At 36.7% G+C, this 16,574-nt stretch overlaps 1 protein-coding gene and 1 long non-coding RNA gene across 15 annotated transcripts in view; one reads left to right on the top strand and one right to left on the bottom strand.

The window, feature by feature from the left end:
* The window catches only part of LOC112868308 (uncharacterized), a 362,521-nt gene that overhangs the window by 16,439 nt on the left and 329,508 nt on the right, over nucleotides 1–16,574 (bottom strand). For all 7 annotated transcript variants that reach the window (XR_015254796.1, XR_015254792.1, XR_015254795.1 and 4 more), the window contains one exon: nucleotides 2,546–2,741. This is a non-coding gene — a long non-coding RNA (uncharacterized LOC112868308). The remainder of the gene's footprint in view (nucleotides 1–2,545; nucleotides 2,742–16,574) is intronic.
* Nucleotides 1–16,574, top strand: part of PTGER3 (prostaglandin E receptor 3) — a 181,818-nt gene that overhangs the window by 19,016 nt on the left and 146,228 nt on the right. For 7 of the 8 annotated variants that reach the window (XR_015254789.1, XR_015254787.1, XR_015254788.1 and 4 more), the window contains exon 2: nucleotides 14,010–14,189. Coding sequence is in view for 5 of the 8 variants with exons in the window: in XM_086717276.1 (XP_086573402.1) it covers nucleotides 14,010–14,189 (180 nt within the window). In the remaining 3 variants the exon portion in view is untranslated. Of the gene's footprint in view, nucleotides 1–14,009; nucleotides 14,984–16,574 lie in introns of those variants that run through there. The other variant, XM_086717278.1, reaches the window with a different exon arrangement.

The raw sequence follows: 16,574 nt of genomic DNA, 5'->3' as shown, positions 1-16,574 counted from the left end.
TAATCCCCAAGTTTAGCATTGTCATCAAGGACCAAAGCTTGTCCTGTCTTTTGCAGTCTACTGTGTTGGCCTCATCCTATCAATGGCTTGTTCCCCTCAGGTTTGGGATGGTTGGTAGTACAGAAACCTTTCCCTGACCTCCATCCACAGATTGACTTTCCACAGTTTCAGTTACTTGGTGGTCAACCGTGGTCCAGAAGCAGATGATCCTCCTTCTGATGTATTGTCAGAAGGTCCATAGTAGCCTGTCACCATGCTTACATCATTTACCTCACTTCATCTCGTCATGTAGGCACTTTATCACCTCACATCATCACAAGAAGGGTGAGTAAGGTGTAGTAGATATTTTGAGAGAGAGACCACATTCACATTACTTTTATTATAATATGTTGGGATAATTGTTCCATTTCATTATTAGTTATTGTTAATCTCTTACTGTGCCTAATTAACAAATTAAATTTTATCATAGGTATGTAGACGTAAGAAAAAAGATAGTATATGTGGGGTTTGGTACTATCTGTGGTTTCAGATATTCACTGGGTGTCTTGGAATGTACCCCTTATTTATTATTAGAGACTAGTATACATGCTTCCTAGTTCACGTCTAGCAGGAGTAAGAAGCTGTGTTTTTCTCTGGTTCCCTCCAGAGGAGGGAGAGAAACTTTCCCCCAGATATCCAGGGAAGGGAACTTCCTCTTGTTGCTTCATATGAGATCTTGTTGCTTCATATGGGATCACATCATCACCCCTGATCCAGACACATTCTAGTATTTAGGGATGAGATCAGCTCTGGGGTGTTTAGACTCCCATGAAAGTAGATGTATGGGTGAGAAGGGGAGATGGAAGAATGGGTGTTGGGTAGGCAACCAACAGTTGACACTATAGTGATGATACCTGTGCAGTTTAATTGAGGAAATATATGTGATAGGCCCTCAAAAAGTGTAAAGCCCGAGACCTTTGTCCGGTGTGGTAGCCACTAGCCACATGTGGTTACTGGGCATTTGAAAGGTGATAATTCCAAATTAAGAGTGTAAAATACATATATGAGTGTAAAATACTCAGCAGATTTTGGGCATTATGTAAAAAAATAATGTAAAATATCTCAATCTCTATATTGATATAATATATATATATATATGTATATATATATAGTGGCTTGAATTATATTTCTTTTGGACAGAGCTGCATTAAACCAATGACTTTCAAATCGTTTTAACTGGAGAAACTATTTCAATAAATATTTTTAGAGAAATGGACAAAAACAGAATTGTTTTGGCCCAGTGGGGTAGGGAACTGAATATTTACAAATCCTAATGACATCTATTTACCAATTCCTGCAAAAACATTTATGAAAATGCTAACATTAAATATAGATTTTAAAATGAAATCAATAACATTCTCTAAGATAGTAATAGGCATAATTTTATAAATTACTCGCTGAAGGTCCTCCTTGGGAAGCCATATAGTGCAGTAAAAATGCCTTCAGGGAACTCACACCTTAAGGAGAGAGGGAGCTAATGGATTCAGTCGTTGGGATTTGACTATCTTCTCTTAGGAGCCTATAGTCTTTATAGGAGTTTGGCTTCTGAGTCATGGGAAGAATTGGTTTCTTCCTCATGTTTGCTTTCTTCTGGCTCCTATTAGTTAATCTGCTGTTGGACCAAATGGTATGAATCCAACTAAACCAACAGATGAGACAAAAGCAGCCTAAAGGGGGAAACATAGAAGATGAATAGGTTACAAGTTTCCATTTTCCTACATCCCATGTTGTGTGAATTCGATCTTGTTTAAAGTTTCTTCAAACCTGGTACAAAATTGTAACTGCTAACTGTAATTTAAGTGGTTTTGTAAAGTCTGATTTTCTGAAAATGAAAAGCACAATCTTTTCAGAAGAGCATTTTGAAAACTAAAGTTTATCATTTGCAATGTAAATAACACAAGGCACTCAATAGTTTTCACCTGCTGCATATGTGGTACATGAAAGGAAGGCATGATTGTGAAGGCGTTTTACAAAGCTGCTACATAAATTTTAAGGGATAATGGTGTTACAAAGGGACCTGTGTCTCTAAGGACATAGCAAGTTACAATTCTGTGGTAAGTCATAGCCACAGTCTATTAGAATCTGTGTACTGAGGAGGCAACAGTGAAGGGATCTTTTTTTAAATATATAATGACTTTTTTAAAAAGTTTATTTCTTTTGAGAGAGAGACAGCATGCACACACACAAGTTGGGGGAGGAGCAGAGAGAAAGGGAAAGAGAGAGAGAGAGAGAGAGAGAGAGAGAGAGAGAGAGAATCCCAAGCAGGCTCCATGCTGTCAGTGCAGAACCAGTTGCAGGGCTGGATCTCAGGAACCATGAGATCATGACCTGAGCTGACCATGACCAAGAGTTGGACGCTCAGCTAACTGAGCCACCCAGATGCCCCATTGAGAGGATCTTTTATGCTTCCTTTTGTTATACTTAACATCTGAAGAAGAACAAAAATAAAAACAAATAATATTTACATAAGTCTGAGTATTTTACTGTTTACTATAAACTTTTGTACCTGTTAAAACAGCACAGTGAGCTGAGTGGGATGCAGGAATCAATGTCTTCAGTGCGGCTACTTGGTAGACCCAAAAGGTGAAAGAGTCAGCAGAAGTGTTTAATTGCGGCTTTCTCACACGAGCAGCAAAAATGCAGGTTTAACTTAGTGAACACAGTTCTCTTCAGAAAGGTTGAGGCATTGGAGACTGACCATCCTGTCATGATTGGGAAATCACAGAATGTTCTTTTTAATGTCAAAGAAAAAGTGACACCAACGCAAGACACCTTAAGCCCCTCCCATTGTGGGTCTGGCACTGCACAATTACTTAGCCCCTATTTACAGTCCACACAACAAGAGTTAACTATAGAAAAAGCTGGTGAATTTTCCGAAGATGTGTTTTGTATTGGGAAAAAGAAAATGAATTACATGAAATGTTAGGAAGTTCCTATGCTAACGCTGACTAGAAGCCTAACATTGACAGAGAATTTTACAAATAAATTAAACTATTATTTATGTGTTATCTGTGATACTCTGAAGGGTATTTTAAATACTTAATATAATATAGGTATAAGATATCGTTTCATATTTGTGGGCAAGAATTGTTTAAGCAAGGAACACTAGAATCCTATGTAACATTTTTTTTTAACAATGAAAGAACTTTTGACTTACTATAAATTATAAATTTGATAGTAAATATCCTTCTTAAAGACCGTGTTGTTATGCACGTCTTATTGTGGGTTTTGTCTTGAGCTATATTTCTGGAAAAAAATGTTATTAAATACATAACAAGAATTCTTTCTTTCTTATTGATTCAGCATGTTTTATTTTAAATATTTGCTTCTTGTATTGATTCTCCAGCGGAGCTTTCCAGTTTCTTCCAGGTTACTACTGTAGCTGTGAACATTCTGCTTAAAATCATGAGTGATAAGAAGATGTATGTACCTAAAGTCCTTTAGTACCTAAATTGAAGCTGTTATTCTGAGTAATTATAATAGCAGAAACACAACAACAACAACAACAACAACAACAAAAACAAGACCAGAGTCTTGAATAGGGATAGATATTGGTGGATTTGTACATTAGATAAAAACTCTAGAATCCTGTACCCCCATATGGGTAGGGGGTACTCGTCCTACCATTCATTCATTGGTTAATTCAAAATTATTTATGAATATACACTGTAATGTATTCTGTGTTAGCTGCTTCCTCAGGTAAACCTAAAAGGACAGAAATAATCCCTGCTCTTGTAATAATGTTAATGTATTAAGAGAGACTGATAATTAAAAACAAGCAACAATATGAAATGTTTAGTGGCGATAAAGGAAGTAGAGAATTTGGGGAGTCCATATTAAAACTTACCTGCTGGGCTTTTATCAAGGGAGATACCAAATAAATTGACATTTCAAGCCTACACAAAAAAATACATTGGGACTGGTCAAGTAAAGATGGGAATGGCAGTTGAAGGACCTGGGGGTCCATATTGTGAAAGTGCAGAAGCAAGAGGAACTGGCCCTTTTAAAGAACTCAAAGAGGTTCAAGATGATTGGGATATAAATGTGAGGGTAAAGAGTGGTGATGTGAGCTCAACAGGGGCTGAGTGGTGATGGGCCTTGCATGTTCATTTAAAGACTTCAGACTTTGCTATTGCAGAACTTTTCAAAGGGAAACAGCAGTAACATTCCCATTTTAGGAGCATCCTGTGTAAGCAGGATGGAGGGACTCGGAATAGAAGCTAACAAATCCTGTAATAGACTTTTGTGGTAGTTCAGACAGGAGATGGTGGTGGTCTGGGTTTAGGGTCAATAGGAATGAAGATGAAAGAAGTGAAAGATTAAACAAATATTAGGAAGTTAATGGGAGACTTTGTGATTGGATGTAAGGAATATGGATAATGAGGTGGAATGGAGGGAGAAGCAGAGAGGAATGAATCGAGATGAATCATGGATAACTCTTAGGTTTCTGTTTTAGGGAGTTGGGTTTACTGAAATAAGGAAGATTGGTGGAGAAGCAGCTTTGAAGAAGATAATAATATTACGTTTGAGCCTGTTGAGTTTGATGTAAGACATCTAGGCAGAGCTGTGCTATAGGCAGATAAATTAATTGGTCTGGAGCTCAGAGAAGAGGTATAGCCTATAGCGCATAGATGGATTCTGAAATCATCGGGGTAGAAGAGGTCACCCACTGAGTTTATGCACAGCAAGAAGAGGAGGCAGCCTCCCATTTTTTAAGATAAGACCCCAAAATGCTAACATTTTCAGGATGGGTAGGGAAACGGGAGCCATAAAAGAGACTGCAGAGGATCACCCAGAGAGGTAGCAGGAAAATTAGTAAGAAAACCAAATCAAATCAAATGGCAAATTGAATATTTGGGTATATTTGGGAAATGCCAACCAGTACATTTGGGAACCTGAATCTTAGAGAAGAGAGTGTTTCAAGAAAGACTTGTAAGTGTCTGGTGGGTTTTGAAGCCTTGGTGGTGGCCTTGGGAACAGTGCTTCTTGAATATTTGTGGGCACTGAGGCCAGGCTATTATAGGTTTAAGAATAAACGTAAGGAAGATAGACACTCTTTTGAGAAGTTCAGCTGTAACTTCTGCAGCAGTATGTGCAGGGATGTGAGAATTCTGCAGAAGGTTTTATTTTCTCAAGGTAGGAGAAATTTAGATATGTTAATATGATACTGGGAAAAAGCCAAAAGTTAAAGGTAAAGAAGAAGGAGATAATTGAAAAAGTAAGGTCTTTGACATTCATGATGGATAAGATCCGGGGCACAGATAGAACGTTAGTCTTAGGTAGGAGATGGAACACCTCTTCTCTTTGAACAAGAGGAAAGGAGGAATGGTTAGCAAAAGATGCTGAACTTGATGGCAAGAAGGTGAAAGGCCCCCAAAGAGCTGTTTCCTCTGTGAGGTGAAGGACAGTGGAAGATGTGTGAATGATTCTGTATCACAGAATTATTCTCATTCACTGTGGAGAATGAGAGAGAGAGAGAGAGGTGACTAGGGAGTGAAATAAGTTTGGGGACCATGAATTCAGAGAGACCCCAATATGTCCATATTCACCCAGTGTCCATCCCACATATAAGATGTGTCTCTGTGGATACCCTGTGAGATGAAGTCCTCTCACAGCATAGATCGAGAAGACAGTGTCATTTTGACATGAAATAATGTTAAATGAGAATTTATCATATCAGGTTAGAACAACAGTCAGCCTGCATTGCATACAGGCTGTGGCACAAGGAGGGATATGTTTCAATGTACTGTCCATGAATCACAGAAGCCAGTAATTGACCACTAAACATCACATTCCCTCTAATAAGCCGTAATGAATTTGATGATTAAGTTAAATGTTTTGATCAATTATAGAGTGTCACACTGTTTACCTATTGGTTGTTAAATTATGCACATATCGACTACCTAAGAATTCAAACTGAAATGACCATGTGGTGGTTCCAGGATGGATTGTGACACTAACATCTTATCAATAAATTATTTAATACGTTATTGTTTATACAGAAGCTACCAACTACTCTAAATTCAATGCTTTTCTTTTGTGAGTGTGCAAATAACACATTTATTGCAGAGAATTTGGAAAACAAAAAAAAATAGAGAAGAAAATATAAATCTCCCTAATTCCCACCTGGAGATGTTTTTGTTTTATTTTTATTTTTTTTAAACATTTATTCATTTTTGAGAGACAGAGCCTAAGTGAGGGAGGGGCAGAGAGAGAGGGAGACAGAGAATCTGAAGCAGAATCCAGGCTCTGAGCTGTCAGAGCCCGACATGGGGCTCGAACTCACGGACCATAAGCTCATGACCTGAGCCAAAGTTGGGCGCTTAACCGACTGAGCCACGCAGGCACCCCACCACTTGGAGATGTTTTGAAAATTCGATTATACTATGTAATAAACATTTGTTTTTACTTTTAACATCCTGAGGGGCGCCTGGGTGGCGCAGTCGGTTAAGCATACGACTTCAGCCAGGTCACGATCTCACGGTCCGTGAGTTCGAGCCCCGCATCAGGCTCTGGACTGATGGCTCGGAGCCTGGAGCCTGTTTCTGATTCTGTGTCTCCCTCTCTCTCTGCCCCTCCCCCATTCATGCTCTGTCTCTGTCTGTCCCATAAATAAATAAAAAACAAACAAACAAACAAAAAAACCATCCTGAATATTTCCTCATTATTAATTTTTTCAAAAACATCATTTTAAATGGCAGCATTGAAATACATATGTATTATGCATATCTCATATATAGTATGCAAATCAATGGATATTACAGACTTTAAACTGTGCCTTACTGTTGGCCTTTTAAGTTTTCCTAATTTTCTTTTGAGGTAAATAGCCCTGCACACAAAATTTAGTCCACATCTCTGATTCCTTCTTTAATCAGTTGACTGCTGTTTAAAAAATTTTAGTAGGGTTGACACACAATGTTGCATTTGTTTCAGATGTACACCATAGTGATTAGACAAGTTTATATGTTATGCTGTGCTCACTACAAGTATAGGTACTGTCACCATACACCACTATAATTGTCATTAATACTGTGGTTCTCTGAGTGGGTAATAGGACTCAGCAATTCTGGGTTTAAATGCAACTGTATTTTGGCAAAAAAAGGAAACTGTTTTACATCTAAATATTTGCAAGGATGAATGTTTTTAAAACCTTGACAAAGACATATTTTCTAGACTTTTCTCTTGACAACTGAGATGTAAAGGTTTGAAAAGTAATGAAGGTAGCTCTTTTGACATGTGTATCACAAAGTTAATTTATCACCCATAATCTAAGGAATACATACTTTTAGTGTAGATTTTGCTTTTCCCTTTTCAGCCAGAATTTGAATACTTAGTTACCGACATGTTTTTTTACTGTTCTAATAGAAAGGTATTTATCTAGACATAACATATGCACTGGGCTATACTGACCCAAATCACACAGAATTTACAATTCATGCAACTTGACAGGAAATGGTAATTCTTAGGTACCAAATAAAGTGGTGACAGAATGCAGGCTTCTTTAAGATTTGGAGGTCTTCCTGTGCAGTGATTTGTTAATGGTTCTGCATTACCAAACACCTTTGAAGTTCAAATTTTTTTCTTTCAAAAAAAAAAAAAAAAAAAAAAACCACTCAGGTAGAAATGTAAGGAAAGCAGACATACAGATAATGCATTCATTTCCTAGTATTCCTCAAGCATCCACTCTTCTTCTATCCCTGATCGTCAGAGGATTCTCTTCTGGAAGCATATGCAATATTGCAATAGCGTGGGGCTTGGGAAGAGGTATTCATTGTAAATCAAAGACCTTAATTATTCTCATCTCATTTTAATTTTTGCAACTGCACTATAATAGATGGAGAAGATATTCAGCAAGCATGTATTAATCATGTTTTAGAGAAGGGAGAACTTAAGATCCAAAGTTAGTTAACTGGTCCCCAACCTAGACACAGAGCTGAGTCAGATTCATGGCGGGTTTCTAACTCTTGGTCAGTGTTTGACAAAGTCAGTTACTTCTAAAAAAATCTTCCCCTAAAGCTTTGTGAATCTAGTTCCTTGTACTATTCAGTTGTCCATTTTCTAACTTTGTAATTTTCCTCTCTCCGCTGTTTTCCAAAAGACACATTTGGGGTTTTCCTGAAGAGTAATTTTATCTTTTGTTTACATATTTTACCTTTTGGCTTCTTTTCTTCTTCACATTAACTCCTTATTCATGTTCCAGCTCTGCCGCAGAACTGCTAAGAAAAAACTTAACCATGGAGGTATATGGAAGATGCCTTCCAGGCCAGCCCTTTGGTTTCCTAGTGAGTTTATTAAAGCATAGAGAGTAAATGGCTTGCCTAAAATCACACACGGTGGCCAGGCCAGCAGTAGAATTTATTTCTTCTGATTCTTCATTTGTCATTATTTTGAAGAATTTTATAAAATTACATAATAGTAAAGATGCAATAACATGACTTCTAGTAACTTTTTAAACATTTATGAGCTGTTTGTTTTCAGTTTTCAGATTAGATAAGGCAGGAGAAGCTTCTGAAACAGTAGAGTCTAGAATGCTGAGGTGATTTGGCAACTGGAGAACAGAGTTGTAACCAGACTGGAAAGTCTGCAATTATTTCTTAAGTCTCCAGTGAAGCTTCTTCCCATGATAATCCTTCAAATTATGTAATTAAGTGATTTAAAGGGCCCAGACAGGTTTCACTGTATTATAACGTAGTACATTTATTAAACGATAGAGGGAATTTCCAGTAGAGCAGGTTATCCTCCATAGCCTAACAACAAAGGATTATGGAAAACAAAACATCATAGATAAAAATTGGCTGTGAGGAAAGTTCTCTCACACAATTTTATTCCCTCCCCTACAAGTTAATTTTTCTGGGTTTACTCATTTATCATCTTCAATAGATATTTATGACCTATAACCCAAGGCATTTTTGAATCAAGCAGTGAAGTACCAAAGATTTTTAAACGTGTAGTTATAAATCCTGCTTCAATAAAACAAAATCCAAATGCAGCATATTAAAAACTGTCTCCTTGGTTAGTGCTTTACACATTGAAAAGGTCATTATCACTGGGAAAGAGACTTTTTTTGTTTAGATGGAGCAAAGCAGTTGCCCTTGACCCTAGGCAGGGATGGAGAAATTAGGGGATGCTGATATATTTGGGTTTCTGGTTATCGCGGGCACAAAAAGAGCTCTCTATTCCTGCTGATAAACGGGGAGATGCAAGAGGCCTGGGAGAGTCACGTGGAGCCTGGGGAAGATGCTGGCAGAAAAGCTGCTATCAGGGCCCCCAGAATTAGTCTTAACCGCTCCCTTGACCAGATCATTACAAGAGGCTGTTCAGACAGAGCAATCTTGCAGATTATCCATGCATTTGCCAAAAAAGTAGACTCTGTGCTAAGCACCCTGGTTTTTATTTGTCCCTTTTCCCTTGTAAGGAATTGAATTGGACTAATAGGAAAAATGAATTCTACTAGAAATCTACATATTCATGCCAAAGGTTTTCTTCCAAAGTCTGAATGTCTGAAAAATATTTGCAAAAATTGTAATCACTGTTTAGCTCCTGAAATACAGGGAAATCAACAGATGGATGCTAATTTGCATTTGTGTTCAAAATAAGATGGATTTGGGAGTCCTACTTCCATCCCTGCTGCCATTTGGAAATGACAGTATCATGCTTTCTGTCCCTAATTGTAGTTATTGTCATATTGCACATCTCAAGATTTCTGGGAAAAGCTGGAGTGTCTCTCCCCATGCGCCAGCTATTGCTTACAGAGCTTGGTTTCATAATTTCATAATCACTGAATTGTCCGTAGTAAATTATGGGAAATTACAGGGGACTAACCAATGTAAGGCATATGAAACCTATAATAGTCTAATAATAATTTATATTTTTAAGCCCCATAAAAACTTAAAATAATCAAGGAGGGCTGTGTAAAATGACTGAAATCCCACTTTAATTAGTAATTTTGTAAATTTTCCTGATTATAAGAAGTTGGACAATTTCTATTTTATTTTATATTTGAAAAAATGAAAATGTAATTGAAGTGAGTTTTTAGATCATTCTAGATCAGGCCCAGAGAACTTCCTGAAATATGGTAGGTGGTCAAATATATTTAATTATTGGATGAGGTGAGGGGTTAAAAGAGCTAGATACAACCTTTCCAATAGTTTATAAACGGAGAAAAAAGAAATAATAGATGTATGTTTTTCTTAAAAACAACCTGATTGAAAATAAAATTTTATCCCTTTTAATCAAACACATTGAAATCTAACTGATAGAATAACAAGAATTCATTTTTACATGTTACAGACTTAGAAATTGAGGTAATTTAAATAAGAGTTAGGATGAAGTTTACTTTTACTTTATGTTAAAAAAAAGTTTCCTAATAAAAGTGAACAAAGTAAACAAGCTTGCTGAGATGTTTTATCTATCAGAGACAGTAAATCATTTTCAAGCAACTTCCTCCCCATCCCTTCTCCACCTCTTTTGAGAGCTCACTCTGTGGGTGTATTAGTTTTCTACTGCAGTACTCTAACAAATTAATATAAACTTAGGGGCTTAAAACAAGACCGACTTCTCTTACAATTCTGTATGTTAGAACCCTGACATGAGTCTTACTGGGTTACTCTCAAGGTGTCCATTGGGCTCCATTCCTTTCTAGAAGCTCTGAAGGAGCTCGGAGAATTATGTCCTTACCTTTTTCAGTTTCTAGAAGCCATCCCCATTCCTTAACTCACCTCATGGCTCCCTTCCTCTATGTTCAAAACTGGCAATGTTGTATCTCACTGACAATTCTCTGTACACACATCTCCCTCTCCCCACAGCTGGATACAATTCTCAGATTTTAAGGACCGTGTGATTACACTGAACACACCCAGGTAATCCCGGAGAATCTCCCCATCTCAAGACCCTTATCATGAATCACATCTGCAAAGTCCTTTTGTCATGTGTGAAAACGTATTTGCAGGTTCTAGGAACTGGGACATAGATATCTTTGGGGGCCATCTGTGTATGCAGTGAGAGGTAGTGTTCAGTTCACAAGACTATGAGCCAGCATCAGAAGACACTGACATAGATTTACTTATTTAAAAAAAAATTGGTGTATAATAATTCGTGCTTATTAATGAAGGCAGTTATCATCAACTTCCTTTCAAAGAATTTCATAAATTGTTTGAAATGTTTTTATGTACATACAACTTTTAAAATAATTTAATAATTATTTAATGGTAAATTATTGCTTAATAGTAATAATTCCATTGCCTTCCACAAGTCTATGTATTTCACAGAATTTAATTATAATAACAATATAGCTTTATATACATAATCTACTTTATATTCTGTTTTCACCTAATTCTTACATATACTAGTATCCAAATAAGCAATATTTTATTAAACTTTACTCCTGATGTTAGAAATTTATGTGTTTAGTTTCTTACTAATATAGATAATGCTTCGCTAAATATTGACTTATTTATACAGCTGTTTTTGCTTTTATTGTATAAATCCCTTGGAAACAATTCCTTTGAAAGAAATTACAGAGTAAGAATATATGACTATCTGTGGGTTGTCTACCCATTCCCCTGTTCTTATTTGCTTATATCACCATAATTTGCTCAGGTATTAGGTGGTAATGTGGTCAAGGACCATGATTTAAGCCCCAGGGGATGAATTTGTCCTAAACAAAACCTGGAAGTTTCTGTCTGTTTTGCCAGTGATTGGTTTAAGAATCTGTGGTCAAATTTGTCCAGTTAGACCAAGTTGAAGTTTTTATAGCTGGTGCGGGTTTGATCGGAGCTAGAATTTAGTTAAGATGATGAATCTGTCGTGTGCTGACATTTGTATGCACCATCTGGGTGTCTTTTGTTACCATAGTTCAGATGACAGAAGGAGCTGAAGTAGGATGAGATTGGAACAAGAGCAAAAGGCACTGAAGAGAATGAGACAAAGGAAAGATTTGAAGAAAACTGACATGACTGTATAAGGGAGCAAGTGCCATTGCTGGGATTGTGGGTTTGTGGTCCAGAGTGTTTTAGATGTTCAGAGATGTTGACCTCAATTTGAGATATATGACCTAAGGACAGACATCCAAATAAGTGTGGGCTTCACAAGAAACCTTGGGTCCAATAGAATGGACTGTGAGAAACAAATGAAAGCCTCATATATAATTTTAAATTTTCTAGTGACATTTCAGGGCGCCTGGGTGGCGCAGTCAGTTAAGCATCCGACTTCAGCCAGGTCACGATCTCGCGGTCCGTGAGTTCGAGCCCCGCATTGGGCTCTGGGCTGATGGCTCAGAGCCTAGAGCCTGTTTCCAATTCTGTGTCTCCCTCTCTCTCTGCCCCTCCCCCGTTCATGCTCTGTCTCTCTGTGTCCCAAAAATAAATAAATGTTAAAAAAAATTTTTTTTCTAGTGACATTTTTAAAAAGTAAAAAAAAAGTAATGTTGATTTTAATAATACATTTTATTTGACACAATGTATCAAAATGTTATCATTTCATTATAAAATCATTACATATTCCAACATCTCAGTTTGTCCTGGCCACATTTCAAGTGCTTAAGAGTCGTGCAGCACAATTAGAAAGATGAATTCAGGAGCCAGTTATAAAGTCAGCACCTTTCTTTGTCTGCTAATATGAACCTGTGTTTGGGTTGTTTCTGTGTTTTGTTTGTTCGCTTGTTTGTTTTTTGCTGTTGTGAATAACACTGTAATGAACAGTCCTATGCACAACTCCCGGGGCAGGAATTCAGGATGGTATATCCCTAGGAGTAGGATTGCTTGCAGGTAGCAGAGGAAATCGTGCTTGTTTCTCCAAGAAACAAGATTCTTCAAATCTTTCGTTTGTCTCATCCTCTTCAGTGCCTTTATTTTCCACAGTGGGTGTTCCAGTTCACTTTTCCAGATAATGGTGTGTAAAAGCGTCCTCATTTCTCCACATCCATACTAACATTTGGGAAAGTCTCATTTTTTCATTTTTGTCAAACTAGTGGGTGTAAAATGGTTCTTATTTTCTCATAATTTGCACTTTTCTGATTATTAATGAGCTTGAATATCTTTTCAGAGGTATATGAACCTTCATTCTTTTCTCTTCTATGGAAATCACAAATATCTATTCATTCATATATAAATATATTTATATGATATATGTCATATAATATTATATTTATATATATGTCATATTACCTATTTATTCACAAATATTTATTAAGCACTGTTTATTAAGTATTGGTTTAGGTACTGGCAATATATTAGTGGGGAAAACAATAGTCCCAAATCCTGCCCTCCGGAAGTTTACATTCCAGTACATTCCATACATCTCCACATATACCATGTGTATATGGTGAGAAGGGAGAGATAAAAAAAACAAAGCCCTATAGGTCAAGTGGTATTAGGAAACCTCGTTGAAGTCTGGCTCAGCCATTTTACATCATTAAACCTTGGCAGCAACTGTAAAAAGGAAACTGTAATGCTATCTCTCTTAATTTTTTATTAAATGCATATAAAGAACTTGATGGAGTCCTGGCAAATTTATGGATTCAGAAAATGCTAAGAATAAGTATTATTTCCTCCTTTCTTGCTTCTACTTTTTTTTCTGTAATTTGCTTCAGTTAGGACTACTGAAGTTTAAGAGTAAATTTGTTTTGGTTTGTTGAAGTGTTGGCTTTCGTTAGGGTGTCAACCCATTGGTACTTTCTGGCTAATTTTGAGATGTGTTTTTGAGATTTCAAGCATCTTAAATACCAAGGACCAAGATCCTGAGAACATGTACTTTTTAAAAGACTGCATTAGGTCAAATGCCAAAAATGAGGGAAAATCTGTAGGAATGTCTTGTATTCATTCAGGGCTGTGTCCTGTGAATATAAATTTTTCCTGAATTAATCATTTCAGTCCAACAACCAATTTGCTGTAAGCTATGTGCAAAGTATTGTGCAGAGGAGATACATGTGACTTTGTTAATCTTTGGAACAATTATTTGTCCCTCTTTCTTAGATTATGATGTTGAAAATGATCTTCAATCAGACATCTGTTGAGCACTGCAAGACACACACTGAAAAGCTGAAAGAATGCAACTTCTTCTTAATAGCTGTTCGCCTGGCTTCACTGAACCAGATCTTGGATCCCTGGGTTTATCTGCTGCTAAGAAAGATCCTTCTTCGAAAGTTTTGCCAGGTAGCAAATGCTGTCTCCAGCTGCTCTAATGATGGACAGAAAGGGCAGCCTATCTCATTATCCAATGAAATAATACAGACAGGAGCATGAAAGAGAACACCTAATCAACTTGCATGTTCACAGCTTTTGGCAACAAATAGCCCTAAACCTTACTGTGAATTTAGGCATCTCTGGCATGCCACCATTTATGCATTGAAGGAGAATTTTGATATAAGGCTAAATGGTCTCAGAAGCATAGATAATCCCCTGTGTGCCAAAAGTATTGAAATACAAACAAAGGAAAATATATTAGTGACAGTCTAATGTTTTTGGGTCTCTGCCATTTGTAGCTGAATATATGATTATTTATGAGATGAACACATTTTTTATAAATGATCTTGGTCTGTGGTGGGGATGGGATAGGAAAAGTTAATATTCCAGTATACTGAGTACTTGGGGGATTGAATGCATAGATCATCAAAGATAGGCAAAGATTTGCTTTTGTTCAAAGACCTTGGTCTTCTGTATTCTCTTTCTTTCTCTCCATGTCACTCTTTTCCCTGTATATTTTTTAAAAAAGTTGCATTAGGATAAAAACATATAATGTATACAATATTTGGTGGTACTGATGTACATATTGCTCAATCTATAAATTATCTGCTGAACGTACAAAGTTTAAGTTTTGGTTGTATTGGTAATTAGGTTTACTCATTATCTAAATGACAGCCAATTCCATTTATTTCAAATATGGTGGGATTTGTGACTATCCAAATACTAAATGTTCTTCTTTTTTAATACGTTTTTAATTCCTACAAGCCTGGATAAGATTCATGAATCTGATCTTGAGAGTCAATGTAGTGGTTTTTCAAAATGCTATTTAACAACTGATTGGAGAACTAAATATAGGTACTGTGCTTAATTATCTTCCTTGATTTTTCCACCAAAAGTATTCTCTAGTCTTTTGGAATATCTAAATACTAACTCTGATTCTAAGACCGATAAATATTTTGAAGGTTCCATAAAGAATTTGGCCTATTTATAGAATAAGAAAATTAATAAGGTTGACCCCTCACAGCACTTTCTCTGTTCCCTCTTTATCTAAATATTTATTATTAATATATTTTTCTTTTTTTTTTTTTTAATTTTTTTAACGTTTATTTATTTTTGAGACAGAGAGAGACAGAGCATGAACAGGGGAGGGGCAGAGAGAGAGGGAGACACAGAATCGGAAGGAGGCTCCAGGCTCTGAGCCATCAGCCCAGAGCCTGACGCGGGGCTTGAACTCACGGACCGTGAGATCGTGACCTGAGCCGAAGTCGGATGCTTAACCGACTGAGCCACCCAGGCGCCCCAATATATTTTTCTTCTAGTCTACATGTGTACAAACCTTGATGGCTAAGGTTGATATATTTTGGGCACAAGTAGATCATTACGTTAAGTTTTGAGAGTTGCACTTAAAAAAAAAGAATCTCCCCAACAAACACAATAATCTTTTAATTTGGACCCGCACAAAATGCTCTTTGTTTTCTTTGGAGCATTCATTTTGCAAACTCATTAACATTTTCTCATGAAGATCTTAATTTACAGCTTATCTTATTGTATTCCTAGTTAAAAAAAATTAAGATTTATTTTATACTTCTTTATAGTACTACTTTTTCCCCTGTGTTTAGTAGGCATTTGAGGAAGAATTGATTTCAACAGGTACAATATATGCATTAGGTTAATATGTAAACCACCCCAGGTCAATCAGGAATAATCAATTTAAAGCAAAGTGTTAAGCTGAGTGAGAAACAAGATCTGCTGAGAGTGCCTATGTAATTCATGGCGGTTGTACTGCCTATGTTTTAGAAAAAATGATGATAAATAACCTAATACTAAAGCCCCATTGTAAAATCTCTCTATGCTATAGAATTGGGTTTCCCACAGGTCACCTCATGAAGAATTAGACAAAACTACCTCCTTTTTCAAGAAAAAAAAAGTGCACTTAAATGACCTTATAGTAAAGAAGCTTTACCTCTTGAATGGTCCTCTGGTCCTGGGTTATAATCAGATACACACACACACACACACACACACACGCACACATGCACACATGCACACACACACAGAATGAATTTAACTGGTATGAGTGTCATTGGGTTATTCCTTCCAGCACCTAGTCCAACACTTGAAACATAGAAAGCGTTCAGAATGTATTCAGTGAATGAATGAATAAATGTCTGCCAAAACTCAGTGCATATCAGTGAGGCACCTGCCATATGATTGAAGTGCTTCATGCCATTACAGTCCATAAAACTGATAAAGTGAATGATCTCTGCCTATTTAATTACAGAAATATGAATTTATCTTCAAATGTGTAGTATCATATTGCTGTACAACAAAGTGCTTTTTTTGTGTTAATAATTT

Source organism: Puma concolor, chromosome C1 (genome assembly GCF_028749965.1).
Source record: "Puma concolor isolate L17-30 chromosome C1, mPumCon1.1.hap2, whole genome shotgun sequence".
Taxonomy (NCBI): domain Eukaryota; kingdom Metazoa; phylum Chordata; class Mammalia; order Carnivora; family Felidae; genus Puma; species Puma concolor.
The sequence above is the reverse complement of the archived record's forward strand: the minus strand, read 5'-3'. Positions and strand labels throughout refer to the sequence as shown.